At 33.9% G+C, this 18692-nt stretch overlaps 1 protein-coding gene across 1 annotated transcript in view; it reads left to right on the top strand.

Annotated features, from left to right (window-relative positions):
* Positions 1-18692, top strand: part of FREM2 (FRAS1 related extracellular matrix 2) — a 287618-nt gene that overhangs the window by 248644 nt on the left and 20282 nt on the right. Inside the window, exons 13-17 of the mRNA XM_081128339.1 lie at positions 1175-1333; positions 2805-3108; positions 5011-5142; positions 6536-6867; positions 18028-18220. Of these exons, the coding sequence (XP_080984465.1) occupies positions 1175-1333; positions 2805-3108; positions 5011-5142; positions 6536-6867; positions 18028-18220 (1120 nt within the window). The remainder of the gene's footprint in view (positions 1-1174; positions 1334-2804; positions 3109-5010; positions 5143-6535; positions 6868-18027; positions 18221-18692) is intronic.

Genomic DNA, 18692 nt, shown 5'->3' with positions numbered 1-18692 from the left:
ATGTTTTGTTGATTTTAGAGAGAGAGAAAGAGAGAAACATCAATGAGAGAGAAACATCGATCAGTTGCCTCCTACATGGGCCCCGACTGGGGATTGAACCCACACTGGGGCATGTGCTCTGATTGGAAATAGAACCAGTGACCTCTTGCACTCAACCAACTGAGCCACATTGGCCAAGGCCTAAAATAATTTTTAAAGCTAAATGATTTGGGGAACAGACCAATGTTTATAATGTCTATGCTTAAGTTTACTCTATTTCTTTTATTATTTGTTTCACTATTAGAGAGATGTTCTTTCTTAAATATTATCATTTTGTAATTTTTACTACTTGCTGATATTTCTGCTACAGTGCCTTGCGTTTCTTTAAAGTCATATTTAAAATTCAAGAAGTATGGGCAGAAAATTTTTTAAGTCTCAATCACATAAAAATGAGTCATTTTATTTTTATGGAGCATCATATTAAACTGTTCTGAGTGAAAAGAACAGAGATTCACTGAAATTGCTTTAGGTAATAAAATCTTTTAAGAATACAGCTATAAATATAGACTTGGAAACAATGATAGTCGGATATTGGAAGATTATTCAGGAGCTAAGGCAAATTTATCAGCAAGGTGTTCTGGTCACCTTACCAGCAGCACATGTTCACTGGTCTTCTCGAGCCATGACTCAACTTCTCCCTCTGCCTGTGCTTCAGGCTGCTTTGGCCTCTGCCCATTTAAAGCTTTGCTTTTTCACTGGCACCCACTTCAGCATAGCCCACACTATCACATAACCTCTAGGACTGCCTTCTCTCAGGGTGTTTTTAACTTTTCTCCAACTATCAACTAATTGACTTTTCTATGGATCTTCAAAATCACAACTCTAAGGCAGATTTACCTACTTTGATCATAATTTGGAGGAAAAAAATTAGAACCCAAAATACCTCATGGGCCACTGGCCAACCCAGGCTGCTCTGGGCTCAGATACCTCTCCTGGTACCATAAGATATGGCCAAGGTGCCAGGTTCACTTGGAACAAACCACACAGGGCCTATCACTCTGAAGGGTCTCTGCGTGTGAGAATTTTCTCATAATGAAGTAGGGGACTTGCCAAGTATCATGGCATTGTTCTGTGCAATAGAACCACCAACAGTCAAATATTTCAATAATCATAGATAATTATCTTTTTCCACTAGGTGACCAAAGCTATTGTGTATATAGAAGAGATGAACAGCATGGCAGATGTCACTTTTCCTTCTGTCCCTCAAATTGTGTCCTTATTGATGTATGATGACACTTCCAGAGCTAAGGAGAGTGATGGGCCTGTGTCTGGCTATCCTGTCATCTGTATCACAGTAAGTAGGAAATTGAGGGAAATTGTAAAATAATTACTTACAATAACTGTAGTTTAACCAATATAGTATTGGCTTTGACATGAAGACATAAAAGTGGGAAAATACTACCAGGTTTAAGATTGAACTTTGGAAAGGAAAATATAGCATTCATTTTTAAAAATTTGCATTTTTCTTCTTTTATCCAACAAAGGTTAATTAACTGATGTTACCTCAGAGTCTGTCACTGGTAGAAAAATAAATGTTGAACTCTGCACTCAAGGAAATTAAAAAATTAAAATATATGAGAATTAGTTAGTATCGGACAAGATATGAACATTATCACCAGAATAATGAAGCTCCATGTGTGAGCGAAGACTTAGGATGGTCATGTGGAGTTTCAGGAGTTTAAAAGAAGAGTCAAATAAGGGAAAGTAATTCCAGGAAGAAGTAATTGCATCACAAGCTACATCTAGAAGAATAGCATAAAAAAGTGGCATATCATCTTTTATTGCTTTTAGAGAGAGGAAAGGAAACAAGAGGAAAAGAGAGAGAAACATTGAGGTGAGAGTGAAACATTGATCAGTTGCCTCCTGCACATGCCCTTACTGGGGATCAAACCCATAATCAGGGTATGTGCCCTGACTGGGAATTGAACCCCTGACCTTTCGGTGTATGGGACAACGCTCCAACAACTGAAGCACACCAGTCAGGGCAAAAAAAAAAAGGCATATTATTACACTTTTATTTGCCTACTCTTGGCTCTCAATTATAAGCTCCTTATGAGCAAAAACTGGGACCTATTTATTTTTATATCAGAACAGCCCTGGTATAATGATGTACATAAAATAGGTTCACAGTAAATGTTTATTGAATTATCAAGGCAAAAATAATAATTTGGTGCCAAGTTATAGAGGTCTTTAAATGTTTTGTTAAGGAATATGGACTTCATTTGTTGGGTAGCAGGGAGTTCTTGCACAGAAGAATTGCATGAGAGTAGAGGTTATGTTGGGGTGTTACCATGGCAGCAATGTGTCACTTCACTGAAAAAGCCCCAAATTAGGGAGATGGTGCTGGGAATGGGAAGGGAGCAATTTAAGAAACATTGCAAAAGAAGAATAAACCAAGTTCACTGACCCACTGGATGTGGGGGGCAAGATGAGAGAAAGGGAAGGAAACACAAAAGAAGGAAAAGAGAAGGAACAAAGATTCCCTCTCTCACCATTATATGGACAATTCTGAGAATTCAAGAGATAATGAAATGAATAACACTTTTACTTGTATCAGTTAGAGATGGAAACATCCAGTAGCTATTGGAAATGTAAGATTAGAGTTCATAAACACTATCATGGCTAGGAATAAAAATTTGAGGGTTGCACAAATAGCATGTAGAAATGGGAAAAAAGCATCCGTGAAAGCACTATGATAGAACTTGAGAGGAATAATTTACACATTATTCTATACTGTGGCCCTAACAGTTCTTTGTTCCCCTTAGGCTTGCAACCCTAAATACTCAAACTATGACAAAACGGGCTCTATTTGTGCAAGTGAGAACATCAATGACACTTTGACTCTTTACCGATGGCTAATTAGTGCACCCACTGGCACTGACGGCGTGACCAGCCCCATGAGAGAAGTGGACTTTGACACCTATTTTACATCATCCAAGATGATCACTTTAGACTCCATATACTTTCAGCCTGGCTCCAGGGTGCAGTGTGCGGCCCGGGCTGTGAATAACAATGGCAATGCAGGCCTGGAGCTGATGAGCTCCATTGTAACCATCAATAAAGAAGAAGGTAATGCATTGCTATTTTCACATGAAGATCACTGGGATACCATGGAATATTATAAATGTCTAATATCTGGTTATTGATTTTTTCAAATGCCCCATGTATTCAATAATATTCTATAAGTGCATAAAAATAATACATTTTAGAAAATTTATTTAAAAACAAATATTTTTTCATTCTACATTTTTTAGTCACCTATCGTACACCAGAGGTTTTGATGGCATATAACTTCTTTATGTTTGTAATAAAATAAAAAAATAAGGCAAGAGTATTGTCCTTGAGGAGTTTCTACTCAATTTGAGGACACAAAGTTTTGTCTAGACAGGGCACAGAAATGCAAAAGTCGTAGTGATTAGTTCTACTCAGAATGGGTCAGGAAAGGTTTTATTAAACAGGAGATTCTTAAGCTGAATCTTAAAAACAGAAAGAAAAAGCATGAGTAATAACTCAGAGAAGCATGGAAAAAACATAGAATATTCTGGGAACTAAAAGCAGAGAAATGGGAAGCATGTGAGGAAGAAGTGAGAGGATCAGGAAATGAAGCAGATGGTATACAAGGGCCAAATCTAGAAAAGTTAGCTCATATATGATGCACAAGCACTCCAAATTAGTTTTTGCATGAGTAGGAGTTTGCTGGGGACTGAATGGGAAGTACATATATACTGAAGGTAGAGACATATGTACAAATGCCCAGACCTTGTTATTACAAGGGAGATTGTGTTCAGGGCTGGAGCTTGACACTTTGGGATGGACAATAAGATATGGCTAAAGATAACAAAGAAAAGACAGGAAATCCACTTTATAAATCAATCCGTCACTCTGCTGAAAAATTTTTAAATTAGATTTTAAAATAACTGTCTATTTATAAGATTATATTTCTAAAACTTCTATTTGCACACTTTAGAAGTATACTTGCTGAAATGTTATATGTACCACCTCCCGTCATTATATTATAAGGATCAATATTTTTTATATCATGTATAGTAAATATTCTCTTTTATTAGGATTAAAATATATGGTTTTTAAGTTTCTCTTAAAACCAAACTATTGAGCTGGTACCAAAAAAATGATAATTAAACAATGCCTTAGAATGAGTCCTACTAATAAACAGACAGCCCAGGTGCTGAGGCTTGCCTCTGATCTCATTCCTGGCCTAATAAATACCAGGTTCCCTGATTTTGTACAAATAAAAATGAAATCATATATTCCTAGATGTCTTGAAATTGTAATTCAGAATCTTGGTCTCTTCCATGATATTCAAATGAAAACATCAAAATTATCTTAAAGCAAATATTGGAGGAAGATTTTCATGTCAAAATTCTTGAGGATCAAAGAGAGAGGGAGAAGAGAAATAATGAGTTATAATTTACAATACACATACTGTAAGAAATTACATATATAGAGAAAACTATAAATTTTGCTCTCTGATTCTAAAGAGATGTTAGTTTTTGTTTTAAAAATGAGTGCATTTTTAGTTTTATTAGCTTATAACTAATGTATATTTTATAACTAGCAATAAGTATATTATTCTAGAGTAAACATCAAATTCACTTAAACTACACTTGCTTTTTTCTATTGACTTTCAATCATCCATACTGGTCATACTTTATATTAAAATAATTTTGTAAATATGTTCATGATCTAAAATGTTCAGCATATAATAAATTACACTGAACAACTATATTTTTCTCAAACTTTATAAAAGTACCCAAAATGTTAAGTAGTAGTCACTAAACTGTTGTAATTACTTCTCATACCATGGTCTTCTGCTTATGCTTTCTACTTGTAGCAATGCCTTAAGTCCAGAAAGAATATTAAAGTACATAGAAAAAGCATAGTGCCTATTTTTAAAATGTTCTTTAGATGTTGTCCATTACCTACTTTTAGCATAAATATGTTTATTTTTAGGTCTTTGTCAGCCTCGGGTGCCAGGGATAGTGGGAGCAGAGCCGTTCTCAGCTAAGTTACGCTACATGGGCCCTGAGGACCCAGAGTACACAAACCTTATCAGGCTCACGGTCATGATGCCACACATAGACGGTAGGTGGCTTGGGTAAACAAAGTCATGGAAGGTTATTAACAGGTTTATTTTACTGAATACTCTAAATAACCAGGCAGACAATAAGTACTCAATTTGCAACTTGAGCTTCAAGTCTTTCTGCTTCTTTCAAATGCTTCTGCTTTCTTTCTGCCCAGTTTTTAAAAATCTAACAATGTAAGTATTCTCTAAAATTAGATGAATGTAACATGTGTCAAAACACAGTGGAACAAAATGTTGGTTAACATGCTAGCTATTAGGAAATAATACAAATATGTCTTCAAAACTTTTGAACTTGGACTTACAGTAAAGCATTTTGGTATCTCAATGTTCGCCTTCAACATGTATTTACTATTTCATAACTGTAGTTTTAGAAATACCTCCCAATATTTATTGCAATAACTAAGACATTTCCTAGGCACTAAAATAAAATTTAAAATGCAACTAGCATTATTATATTCTGTGTCCATTTTCTCTGGGTAGGTAAGTATGGCCAAAATTTGTGAGTCAATAACTTTACCCACACTTTATGAACATTTTCCCATATGTGGAAGACATTTTGAAGTTGTATTCTACTCAATTCACTTTATATCTGAGGTAAAATTTTTTATTACTTGGTTGTTAGTTATATTTTAAGTGGCTAAAGAAGAATAAATGTTAGGTACTATCAGAAACTACATGGTAGACTCTCCCACCCCACAAAATGCTTTGTCTGTTTTTCACAAACCCAAATTTGTGTTGAGCAGGGAGATTAAGTTGACAGGAATCTGTACCTCTTTACAACGTAACAGTGGTCCCACATTTGACCACTCAATCTATAGGTTCATTTTGGACGTATGACTCATGGGTGCAAAGGGCTGAGCAGAGACCCATCACTCAAAAAAAGACTTACCACAGTGAGAGAATAAGGTGGAAGAGTCAAATAATATCTTAGTATGATTATGAAAATAGCTTTAATGTTATAAATCTCCTGAAAAATCCTAGGACCCTCAGGGGTCCTAGGACATCACTTTGATAATCACTGCTCTACAGTGATTATCAAACAAGTATTTCAGACAAGTGTTTTATGACTTGTCTTCTCAAGAGATAAAAAAATTATAACGTGTTCTAAGCCCTTTGCTGTTAGCAAACAAAATAGATCCAGAGACATCGAAGCATGCAACAAACTGATGGTTCTCAGAGGGAAGGGGGGTAGGGGTGGGTGGAAAAGATTAACCAAAGAATTTATATGCATAACCGCTGGACACAGACAATAGTACAGTGAAGGCCCGGGGAGGTGGCAGGAGTGGAGAGGAGGAGGTTCAATGGGGTGAAAAGAGGGAAATCTGTAATACTTTCAACAATAAAAATAACTTTTGAAAAAAGAATGGTAACGATGATTACAACTCCTCATAGGTATGCTCCCTGTGATCTCCACTAAAGAACTTTCCAACTTTGAGCTCACCCTCAGCCCTGATGGCACAAGAATTGGAAACCACAAGTGCTCAAATCTCCTGGATTATACTGAAGTAAAGACCCATCATGGTTTTTTGACTGATGCTACAAAAAATCCAGAAATAGTTGGAGACGTGTATCCTTACCAGTACAGCTCATCTATCAGAAGTTCCAGTACCTTACGCTTCTACCGAAGCCTGAATCTAGAGGCCTGTTTGTGGGAGTTTGTTAGCTACTATGACATGTCAGAACTTCTCACTGACTGTGGAGGCACCGTTGGAACAGATGGACAGGTATGAATTTTTAACATCTGAATTTTGGTCACTGATAAACCAATTGGTTTGTTCAGTTACATAGATTTGGACTAAATCTCAACTCCAGTCTTTCATCTTGGTGATATAAGTCATTAGGTATAAGAAGGCCCAAATAATTGGCATGGGTGGTGTGAAAATCCATGTCTATTTCTGGAAAAATATGTCAAAATATATGTATTTTTTATCAATGTTCTGTATCTGCTATGATATTATAAAAATCCAAATACTAATTAGTTTTCAAGGTATACATTCTCTGACACAGTTTTCAATCTTTTATATATACAACCCAGATAGTTGCTCTAGTGAAACCCTGAACTTACCTGCTTGAGCCTTATTTTATTATATCTGCCTACTTCTCCAATGTATTAAAGACATTTTTAATGCAAATTGTGCCCTCTGCTATGTTTATCTCACTGGCGAAATCTTACCATAAAATGTTCAGCTAACCTTATCTGTTGCTGTTTTGTTTTTATCACAGTTTCTCTATTTAATTTTTAAGTTCAGTATGTTTTCTTCCTCTCATTATCATTGCTAGCTAGAAAACTCATTGTTATGATTCTGTAGTTGAGTTGCCTAAGGTTCTACTCTGCATTAGATGAAAACTGGCAACTTTCAGGTTTCAGTTAAGTTTTGCTTGCCTGAGAGGCTTAAGTTATGTAATTCAGAATAAAAGAGTATGCAATTAAGAATTATCAAAACATCCAATTCTTAACCAGTTTGTGTATGAATTTCTTCTGAAAAGATTTTTCTGCTTTTGCATTATTTAAAATAAATTTTAAAAACAGCATAACCATGATGATCAACATCATAGAGATGACTAGATTCAGTGTAAATCATTAAAATTTCAGAACCTTGTTATAAAATTATAAAAGTCTCAGCATAAAATGGCAAAAAAATCTAATAAAACATGTTGTTTACTCTCCTAGAGTGAAGCTCAGAGAAGACCATTTCGGTTTCCCCTACTTTCTTTCTTGGTTTAAACTTTTTCTCCCCCAGCTATTGATGTTCTCCTACTGCCCCACCAACTTGGTTCCCACCACCTACCCCATACCCATATTTTAAATAGAGGTGAGAGAGAAGAAAATAGAAATTAAGTCAAAAGAAATTTAACCCTTTGAGATATTTTTCTAATTTTCCCCATTAGTTTGGTGTTCTAGAGAAGAAGAAAAAGAAAATCTAATTGTACTAACAATGACAATAATGATGGTAATAACATTTATTTAATGTTTACTATGTGTTTGCCATTCTTCTAAGTACTTTACACATTTCCACTAATTCTGTCCTCACAACAGCACTCTGAGACAAGTGCTAATTTTGTCACTTGTTTAGAAAGTTGAAGCAAAGAGAATTCAAATGGTTTGCTTGGGTAAGTCACTTGTAAGCCTATGCTCTTAACCATATTTTGGAACTTATCTGGGCATTTAATTGAGTGAATTAAAATGTCATTGAAGCCCTGCCAGGCATGGCTCAGAGGTTGAGCGTCGACCTAGTATCCAAGCGATTGGGGTTTGATTCCCAGTCAAGGCACATGCCCGGGTTGTGGGCTCAATCCCCAGTCGGGGGCGTGCAGGAAGCAGCCGATCAATGACTCTCTCATCATTGATGTTTCTATCTTTCTCCCCCTCCTTTCCTCTCTGAAATCAATAAAGATATATATATATTTTAAATGTCATTGAATTGGGTGAATGTGAGGAATGGATAGGGTCACAGGTGAGATTGCAAAAAAGACAAACTTTTCCCTCTGTTCTGGGTACAAAACTGCTGCCCAATAGCAGTCATGATTGGCCTGTGCTCAAATGAAACTATAGTCCACTGTTGTTAAGACATATATTTGCATAATTTTACCAACAATGGATGAAGATATAATCTGGACATAGACAATGGTGAGGTGAAGGCCTGGGGCCAGGTTGGGTAAGGGGTAGAAGGAGTCAATGGGGAAAAAAGGGGACAACTGTAATACTTTCAACAATAAAAATAAATTTAAAAAAAGAGTTAGCAAACTGAAGGAATCACCTGAAATATCCAGGATGGTTATCTATTAAGAACAAATGTAATATTATTAAGTTTTATGCAACTAGTTTTAACTGATATTATGACTATTTCTGTTTTAGCCATCTGATTTATTGCACATTCATAAATTAAAGAAATAGTCAGTGAACACTTACTCTATGCCTGAGACCATACCAAGTACCTGGTGAGAACACCAGATAATGAACTTAAACTTCAACAAAATAGAGCTATAAGAGTCAAATCATTACTCTTATAAAAGTTCAGAATTTTCCTTGCCAAGAAAAAAGAAATTGGTTTCTCTATAATAATATTTAATGCTAAAATAATTTTTGTAGTTACATTTCCTTTTTATTTAGCATTTTGTATTATTTTTTATTTTTTTAATTACAGTTGATATTCAATATTTTTTTATTAACTTCAGTTGTACAGATCAGTGGTTAGACATTTATATAATTTACAAAGTCATCCTCCCATAATTCTTGTACCCACCTGATATCATATATAGTTATCACAATATTATTGATATTAAACTCCCTATGCTATACTTTACATCCCATGACTATTACTATTTTGTAACTACCAATTTGTACTTCATTTTTTCCCCCAGCATCATTTGTTCCCTCTATGCAATCTCCCCTCTGCAATCACCACACTGTTGTCCATGTCCAAGTTCTCTCTGTTGTTGTTTTTTTTCTCTTTTTATTCAATCCCTCCACCACCACCCCCCCAATTCCACCCCCAACCAGAGCTGTCTGCCTGCTTTCTATGAGTCTGTCTGTATTTTGCTTGGTAGTTCAGTTCATTAAATTCCACATACAAGTGAAGTCATATGGTTCTTGTCTTTCTCTGACTGGCTTATTTCACTTAGCCTAATGTTCTACAGGTCCTCTCCTGTCACCTTTTTTACCCATTTTCACAACCATTAATTCATACTCTGTAGCTGTGTCTGTTTCATTTGTTCATTTATTTTGTTCTTTAGATTCCACATATAAGTGAAAACATATGGTATTCGTCTTTTCCTGTCTAAGTTATTTCACTTAGCGTAACACCCTCTAGGTTTATCTGTGCAGTCACAAATGGTAAGATTTAATTCTTTTTTTATGGCTGAGTAATATTCCATTGTACATAAGTACCACTTCTCCTTCATCCAATCATCTATTGATAGGTACTTAGGCTGCTTCTATATCTTGGCTATTGTAAATAATGCTGCAATATGTATTTTTTTAAATTGGAGCTTTGAATTTTTTTGAATAGGTACCCAGAAGTGGAATTGCTGGGTCATAGAGTAGTTAGTTCTATTTTTAATTTTTTGAAAAATCTCCATACTGTTTTCCATAGTGGCTTCACCAATTTTCAAACCCACCAACAATACACGAATGTTTACTTTTTTCTACATCCTCACCAACATACTTATTATTTACTGATTTATTTATGATAGCCATTCTGATAAGTGTGACGTAATATCTTCTTGTTTCAAGTTGCATTTTTCTGATGATTAGTGCCATTGAGAATCTTTTCATATGTTTATTGGCTGTTTACTAAATTCATAAATTCATTTATCAGTTCTAGGAGGTTTTTAATGGGATTTTTAGGGTATTCTATATATAGTATCTGCAAAGTTTACTTCTTCCTTCCCAATTTGGATGCCTTTCTCTTCTCCAATTGCCATGACTATGATTTTCAATACTATGCTGAACAAAAATTGTAAACGCGGACATTCTTGTCTTGTTCCTGATCTTAAGGCAAATGTTATTAGGATTTCACCATTGTGTGTTTGTCATATATGGTCTTTTTTATATTGAAGAATATTCCCTCTATTTTCATTTTGCTGAGAGTTTTTGTCATAAATGGATGCTGATTTTTGTCAAATGCTTTTTCTACATCTATTGATATGATCATCTAATGTTTATCTTTCATTTTGTTTATGTGGTGTATACCATTAATTGATTTGCAGATATTGAACCAACCTTTCATCCCACAAGTAAATCCCTCTCAATCATGGTGTATGATCTTCTAAATGTATTCCTGAATTCAGTTTTCTAATATTTTGTTGATTTTTGCATCAATGTTCATCAAGGATATAGGCCTACACTTTTCTTTTTGTAGTAATGTCTTTGTCTTGTTTTGGAATTAGAGTAATACTAGCCTCATAAAATAAGCTTGGGAACCTTTCCTCCTATTGAAATTTTTGGAATAGTTGAGAATAATAGATGTTAATTTTTCTTTGAAAGTTTGGTAAAATTTACCTGTGAAACCATCAAGCCCAAGACTTTTGTTTGTTGGGAGTTTTTGATTACTTATTCAATGAATGAAACCAAGAGTTTGTTTTTTGGAAAGATAAACAAAATTGATATATCTTAAGCCAGATTCATCAAGTAGAAAAGAGAGAGGACCCAAATAAATAAAATCATAAAAGAAAGAGAAAAAGTGACAACTGACACCATAGAAATATGGTTTATAAGAAAATTCTACAAACAGTGATATGCCAAAAAACTGGACAATTGGAAGAAATAATTAAATTTCTAAAAACATACAGTCTTGCAAGGCTGAATCAGGAAGAAACAGAAAATCTAAACTGACCAATAATTACTAACAAAAGCAAATTGGTTATCAAAAACTTTCAACAAACAAAAGCCCTCGACCAGTTGGTTTCACAGCTGAATTTTATCAAACATTCAAAAAAGAATTAATACCTATACTTCTCAAACTACTCCAAAAAAATGAAAAGAAGGCACCCAACCCCTTTAAAGAAAGCCAGCATTATCTTGATACCAAAACCAGACAAAGACACTACAATAAAAGGAAATTATAGAGCAATATTCCTGTTGCATATACATGCAAAATCCTCAACAAAACATTAGTAAACTGAATTCAGCAATACATTTAAAAGATCATGCAACATAATCAAGAGGGACTTATTCCTGGATTGTAAAGTTGGTTCAATGTCTGCAAATTGATTCACATAATACACCACATATACAAAATGAAGGATAAGAATCATATGATCGTATTAATAGATGCATAAAAAGCATTTGAGAAAATCCCAAATATATTTATGATAAAAACTTTCAACAAAGTGGAAATACAGGGAACAAACCTCAACATGATAAAGGCCATATATGACATACTGAAAGCTTTTACTTTAAGATCAGGAACAAGACAAGGATGTCCACTGTCACCACTTTTATTCAACATAATACTGGAAGCCACAGCAATCAGACAAAAAAACAGAAATAAAAGGCATCAAAATTGGAAAGGAAGATGTAAAAATGTCATTGTTTGCAAATGACATGATACTATATAAAGAGAAACCTAAAGATTCTACCAAAAAACTATTAGTACTTAAAAAGGAATTCAGTAAGGTATCAGGATAAAGAATTAACATTAAGAAACTGGTTGCATTTTTATACACCAATAAGAAACTATCAGAAAGAGGAATTAAGAAAATAATCCCATTTACAATTGTATCAAAAAAATAAAATACCTAGGAATAAATTTAACCAAGGAGATAAAAGAACTGTACTTAGAGAACTATCAGACATTAAAGAAAGATACAGAAGATATAAATAAGTGGCAGCATATGGATAGGAATGCCCATACTACCCAGCCAATTTATAGATTCAATGCCATCCCTATCAAAACAGCCATGGCATTTTTCACAGAACTAGAACAAATAATCCTAAAATTTATATGGAACCACAAAAGAACCTGAATAGCCTCAGCAATCTTGAGAAAAAAGAATTAAGTTAGAGATACTATGCTACCCGATATCCAACCATACTATAAGTCTAGAAAAATCAAAACAGCATGGTACTGTAATAAAACTAAAACATATATCAATGGACCAGAATAAAGAGCTTAGAAATAAATCCACGCTTAGGTGGTCAATTTATCTATGACAAAGGAGGCAAGAATATACAATGGTGCAAAAATAGTCTCTTCAACGAATAGTGTTGGGAAAACTGGACAGATACATGCAAAAACTGAAACTAGACCGCCTTCTTACACCATATACAAGAATAAACTCAAAATTCATTAAAGACTTAAATGTAAGACCCAAAACCTTAAAACTTGGGCCATAAATTCTTTTTTTTTTTTTTTAAATTTTATTATTGTTTAAAATATTACAGATGTCCTTTTTTCTCCCCAATGAGGGCCATAAATTCTTTAACATTACTCTTAGAAATATTTTTTAGGATATGTCTGTTCAGGCAATGGAAACAAGAAAAAATAGACAAATGAGACTATGACAAAATAAAAATTTTTTGCACTGTGAAAGAAACTATCAACAAAACTAAAAGACAACCTATCAATTGAAAGACTATATTTGCCAATGATATATCTGATAAGGGGTTAATATCCCAAATTTATAAAGAACTTATACAACTTAATATAAAAAAAACCACAATGTGGTTGAAAAATGGGCAGAGGACTTGAATAGAGATTTTTTTCAAATGGCCAATAGACATATGAAAAAGTGCTCAACATTACTAATCATCAAGGAGATGCAAATTAAAACCACAATGAGATATCACCTCACACTTGTCAGAATGACAATCATCAATAAATCAACTAACAAATGTTGGAGAGGATGTGAAGAAAAGGGAACCCTCATGCCCTGTTGGTGGTTTTGCAAATTTGTGCAGGCACTATGGAAAGCATCATGGAAGGCCTCAACAATTTAAAAATAGAGTCGCCACATAACCCAGCAATTTTACTTCTGGGCATTTATCCAAAGAAATCCCAAGCGATAATTTGAAAAGGTATATGCACCCCTGTGTTCATTGCAGCATTATTTACAATAACCAAGAAGTGGAAAAAAACTAAGTGCCCTTCAATAGATGAATGGATAAAGAAGTGGTATGTACATATAATAGAATATTACTCAGCCATAAAAAGAACAAAATATTGCTATTTGCCACAACACGGATGGACCTAGAGGATATTATGCTAAGTGAAATTCAGTCAGACAGAGAAAGACAAATACCATATGATTTCATTTATGTGAAATTTATAAAGCAAAATAAACAAACAAACAAAACAGAAACACACTCATAGATACAGAGTACAAATTAATGCTTGCCAGATGGGAGAGGACTAGGTAAAAAAGGTAAAGGGATTAAGAAGTACAAATTGGCAGTTACAAAATAGTCATGGGGATGTAAAGAACAACATAGGGAATATAGTCAATAATATTATAATAATCAGGTTGGTGACAGATGGGCATTAGACTTATTGTGGTAAACACTTTGTAAGTTATACAAATGTCTAATCACTGTTTTGTACACCTGGGCTAATATAATATTGTATGTCAACAACTTTAAAAGTTTTTTTTAATTAAAAAAATAAAAAGAGTATAATCTGTGCTGTCCACTATGACAGCCATTAGCTGTGTGTGGCTATTGAGTACTCAAAATGTGGCTAGTCAGAATTCAGATGTGTTGTGCATGTAAAACACATAGCATATTTCAAAGATTTTGCACAAAATAAGAATAATATATTTCATTAAAATTATCTTCTGTTGATTATACATTAAAATGTTAATATATTTGATATACTGTGCTAAGTAAACTATATTATTAAAATCAGTTTTACTTATTTGTTTTTACTTTTTGAAATATGGCTACTAGAAAATTTTAAATTACATGTATGGCTCATATGATATTTCTACTGAATATTGCTATTCTAGATACTTGAGTGGTAGTCCTGATTGTACTGACTAATCTTGGGCAAGCCAATTATCTTCATGGTTTAAGTTTCCTACATATAAAAGATAGCTTTGCTCAAGTGAAATTGTAAAGGAAAAAAGTAAATCTAGATTAGTTTTTATTAGTACACATATATACTGCTTACCTCTGTAAGAATTTTAAAACATCAATAAGATAATATATAAGCTGCATAGCTTTAACTATATGCTCAAAATAAGTGAGGAATTAAATTTAATATGATTTTCCTCAAAGCTATTTCCCACCTTGGGCAACGTTATGAGTATAATTTTCCTTTTGGGGTACCCATCTTTCTTCCTATTCTTCCCCTTCTCTACCCCTGTGCACAGATTAGCAGACTCTTATGTCCCTTAGGCAGGTGATGCCTCCCCAAATATATATAATTTCTGCCCGTAATTATTAGCCTCTTATTATCAGTAGTAGAAATTGATGTATTACCTTTTCCAGGGTATTTTTATGCTTTCTCTTTAAATATGGAATTTAAAGTGTTATCTACCTTTGTTGAAGAAACTTCTAACATCAGTAAGCAGTAAGAGCATGTAAACTCATTCATTGTGTATTAGTTTAAGAGCACTATACCAGATTTAACATATATTTCTTTTAGTATAAATAAATACCTTTAAAAGTCCTTTGATCCAGTTTGAAAGAAAATTAAATATTCATTAAGATGACCTCTGGAAGTTATATTGATTGCACTGCATTCTTCAATTTTAAAGGAATGAACAAGTAAGTGACCTGAGTGATCCAGGTAATTCCACTCAGATTTTAGCTCCTCCAGACAGAGAGTCTAAGTAAACAGAAAGGAGACCTGGCCATGGTGAACAGGAAAACAAAAGATGCTAATTCTGTGTCCAGAAATGATCAAGCTCGAGGTTACCACAAGAATCAAATGAGTCCACCATTCTTCCAGGTTGCTGCACCTGAATAAACCTCTTTCCTTTTAAACCAGCTCCTGCCTCCTGAGTTTGGCTTTTTTTTGTGGCAGGCAGCTGAACCTGTGTTTTGGTAGCAGTACCAAAAATTGGGGCCACTTTTTTTGAAGATCATGGTATAAAATCTGCACTTAATCACAAGGCAAATAAGAAGTTCTGCGAGACTGTAAACAGAAGAGAGAAATTAGCATATTTGCTTTTCAAAAACATTAATGTTTCTCAACTATTCCTCAAACCTTCATGTTTTTTCTAATAAGTAGCTCTTCCATAGTCATTTTAAAAATAGATAGGAAGCCCAGCCAGCATGGCTCAGTGGTTGAGCATTGACTTATGATCCAAGAGATCACAGTTTGATTCCTGGTCAGGGCACATGCCCAGGTTGTGGGCTAGATTCTCCCGTAGGAGGTGTGCAGGAGCCAGCCAATCAATGACTCTCTCATCATTGATGTTTGCATCTCTCTCTCCCTCTCTCTGAAATCAATAAAGACGTATTTTTAAAAAATCAAATGAAATCAGATAAGAATTAGGGAGCTTACACCAAGTAACTTATTCATAGAAGATTAATGTTAATAGTTCTCTTCAAAATAGCATACTCAGTAACATTTGATGGATGGAGTATAATCTCGGCAAAAATTATTCTTAGTGCCTAGAAAGTTTAATTGGAAATCCATGCATAATGCATAGTTTTTAAACAGTAGTTTATTAAAATCATAGTATGAAATATTAATCTTAATTAATAGTGACATATAGGTTGACTTAATCACTTTATTACACTGTTGAGTGTTAAAACTGCATTTCAAGATCAATTTCTCAATGACTAAAATAAATAACTTAGTAGAAAATCTATCTCAAAGGACTTTGCTTGCATAACCCCTCTCCTGCTAGTTAGAAGATAAGGGGGAGTGCTACCTTACTACACAGTTGGGAATCAACTAATTTGCATCATTGATGATTTTCTTCATATATATTTGGTGATTCAGTTCTTCATTTTTGTTATTTGAAGAGTTTACACCATGATAAAGTGATAAATTATAGTTATCATGATTAAATGATTCCCTAACTCATGTATATATATGATTCCTGTTCCTAGCTCAGTGTGAAAAGAGAACTAGAGTGGTATCAAAAAGCATGATGTGAATTTCTGAGAAGTGTGATGGGACCTAAGTCTATTTTCTCTTGTGTAAAGGAAGATAGTTGCATTTGCACTGCTATTTCACAGACCTATTTTGAGAATTAAATATGATAACCATTGTTAGGTGACCTTAGGATTATTGTCAGCTTTGTTTGGAATACAAAAAAATATGAGGGAGTAGAAAATGAATGGGCCAAATGCTGGGTTTTAATATTGGCAGAGCCATTCAGAGGCTTAAAGAATTTTGTGGGAAATTGGTTTTATTTTTCTGAGTATTAATTTTCCTCTCTTTTTTTATTTATCAACTATCCACCCATTCACCTAATCATTCACATATACATATAAATATAATAATGGGGAAGAGTGAAAATATTAAATAACTTTTACTGTGAGCCTAACACAATGTCTAAAATGTGGTAGGTGCTCAATAAACAAATATTAGTTTATTTTCCCTAACTCTTAATCCACCTATAAAATACCTAAAAGGGGAAAGTATAAATTTCAAGCAAGATACTTCATTTCAACTAACTGTATTTGCTTCCAGATCTTTCCTGCTTTATTTCCTCCTTATATAATAATTTAAAAGTATCTCATAACAGTATTATTCATGATAGTCCAAAACTAGAAAAAATTCAAATGCCCATCAACTGATGAATGGATTAATGAAATGTGTTACATGCATACAGTAAGATGCTATTCAGTAATAAAAGTATTGAAACATGCTACAACATGGATGCATGTTAAAAACAATAGGCTGAGTGAAAAAAGCCATCACAAAAAAAAAAAAACCCACATATTGTATGATTCCATTTATATAACATGTCCAGAATAAACAAATACATAGAGGCTGAAAGTAAGGTAGGGGTTACCAGAGGCTGCGGGGGTAAAGGGGAGTTAAGGAATTGACTGCTAGTGGGTATCGAATTCCTTTTGGAGGTGATAAAAATGTCCTAAAATTGATTATGGTGAAAGTTACCAACTCCCTGAATATATATTAAATACCATTGATTTGTCCACTTTAACTTGGTGAATTATATGGTATATGAACTGTATCTTAAAGCTGCTGTAAAACTAAAAAGACTGTGTAAGTGTAGTATGCTCAAAATAATGCAATTTACCTTAAGGATTTCTGCTATATATCCTTTACTGCAAAGGAAGGTAGTATAGTAATAACTATTTAATTCCTTCAAAATTAAGTGTTGTAAATGCTGTTATTTCTTTTCCTCAATGATTATTCAAAATCTTGAGTTGGTGAAAGGAGAAAATGGCTGGTACAAAATTAAGCTCATTTAGTTAACAATACTGAATTGCGTTGATAGATATAATTTCATCGTTTTAGGTCTTAAACCTAGTGCAGTCATATGTGACTCTTCGAGTCCCTCTGTTTGTTTCCTACGTCTTCCATTCCCCTGTTGGAGTAGGAGGTTGGCAGCATTTTGACTTGAAGTCAGAGCTTCGACTAACTTTTGTGTATGACACTGCCATCTTGTGGAATGACGGAATTCGCAGCCCACCAGAAGCTGAACTCAAAGGTGGGTTGGAAAATGTACCTATTTGAATTACTTAAGAGGAATTTTTACAGTAGCTAAAAATAATAAAAGCAACTTTTATTATCTTTATTTTTATATTCAACATTTTCAGATAATTTTATTTTTATCATGAAGAAACTTTTTTAAATAAACCTTCTCAGTGCCTCAAGTTTTGTGTAATATGTGACTGTTAAATGTAATATCTACATTTCATGGATACTTAACTCTCATAGTCTATTCTAGATGATCAATTATTTATATGTTACACAACACAATCTCTATATGTTCCTGGATTCTAGAAAATGGATAGAGGAAGTATCCATTGAAAATAAAGCATTAGCCAAGAGAAAAAGTTGCAAAGCTTTGTTTCTGAAAATGGGAAGTGCGTTTTAAACTCCTGGATTCTAATTCTGACTCTACAGCTAGTTAGCTGTGTGATCTTGAACATATTTCTTAACCTTTATGTCACTCAATT

The sequence above is a fragment of the Miniopterus schreibersii genome, assembly GCF_964146895.1.
Source record: "Miniopterus schreibersii genome assembly, chromosome: 2".
Classification (NCBI taxonomy): domain Eukaryota; kingdom Metazoa; phylum Chordata; class Mammalia; order Chiroptera; family Miniopteridae; genus Miniopterus; species Miniopterus schreibersii.
Note: the sequence above shows the minus strand (reverse complement) of the source record. Positions and strands in the feature narration are given on the sequence as shown.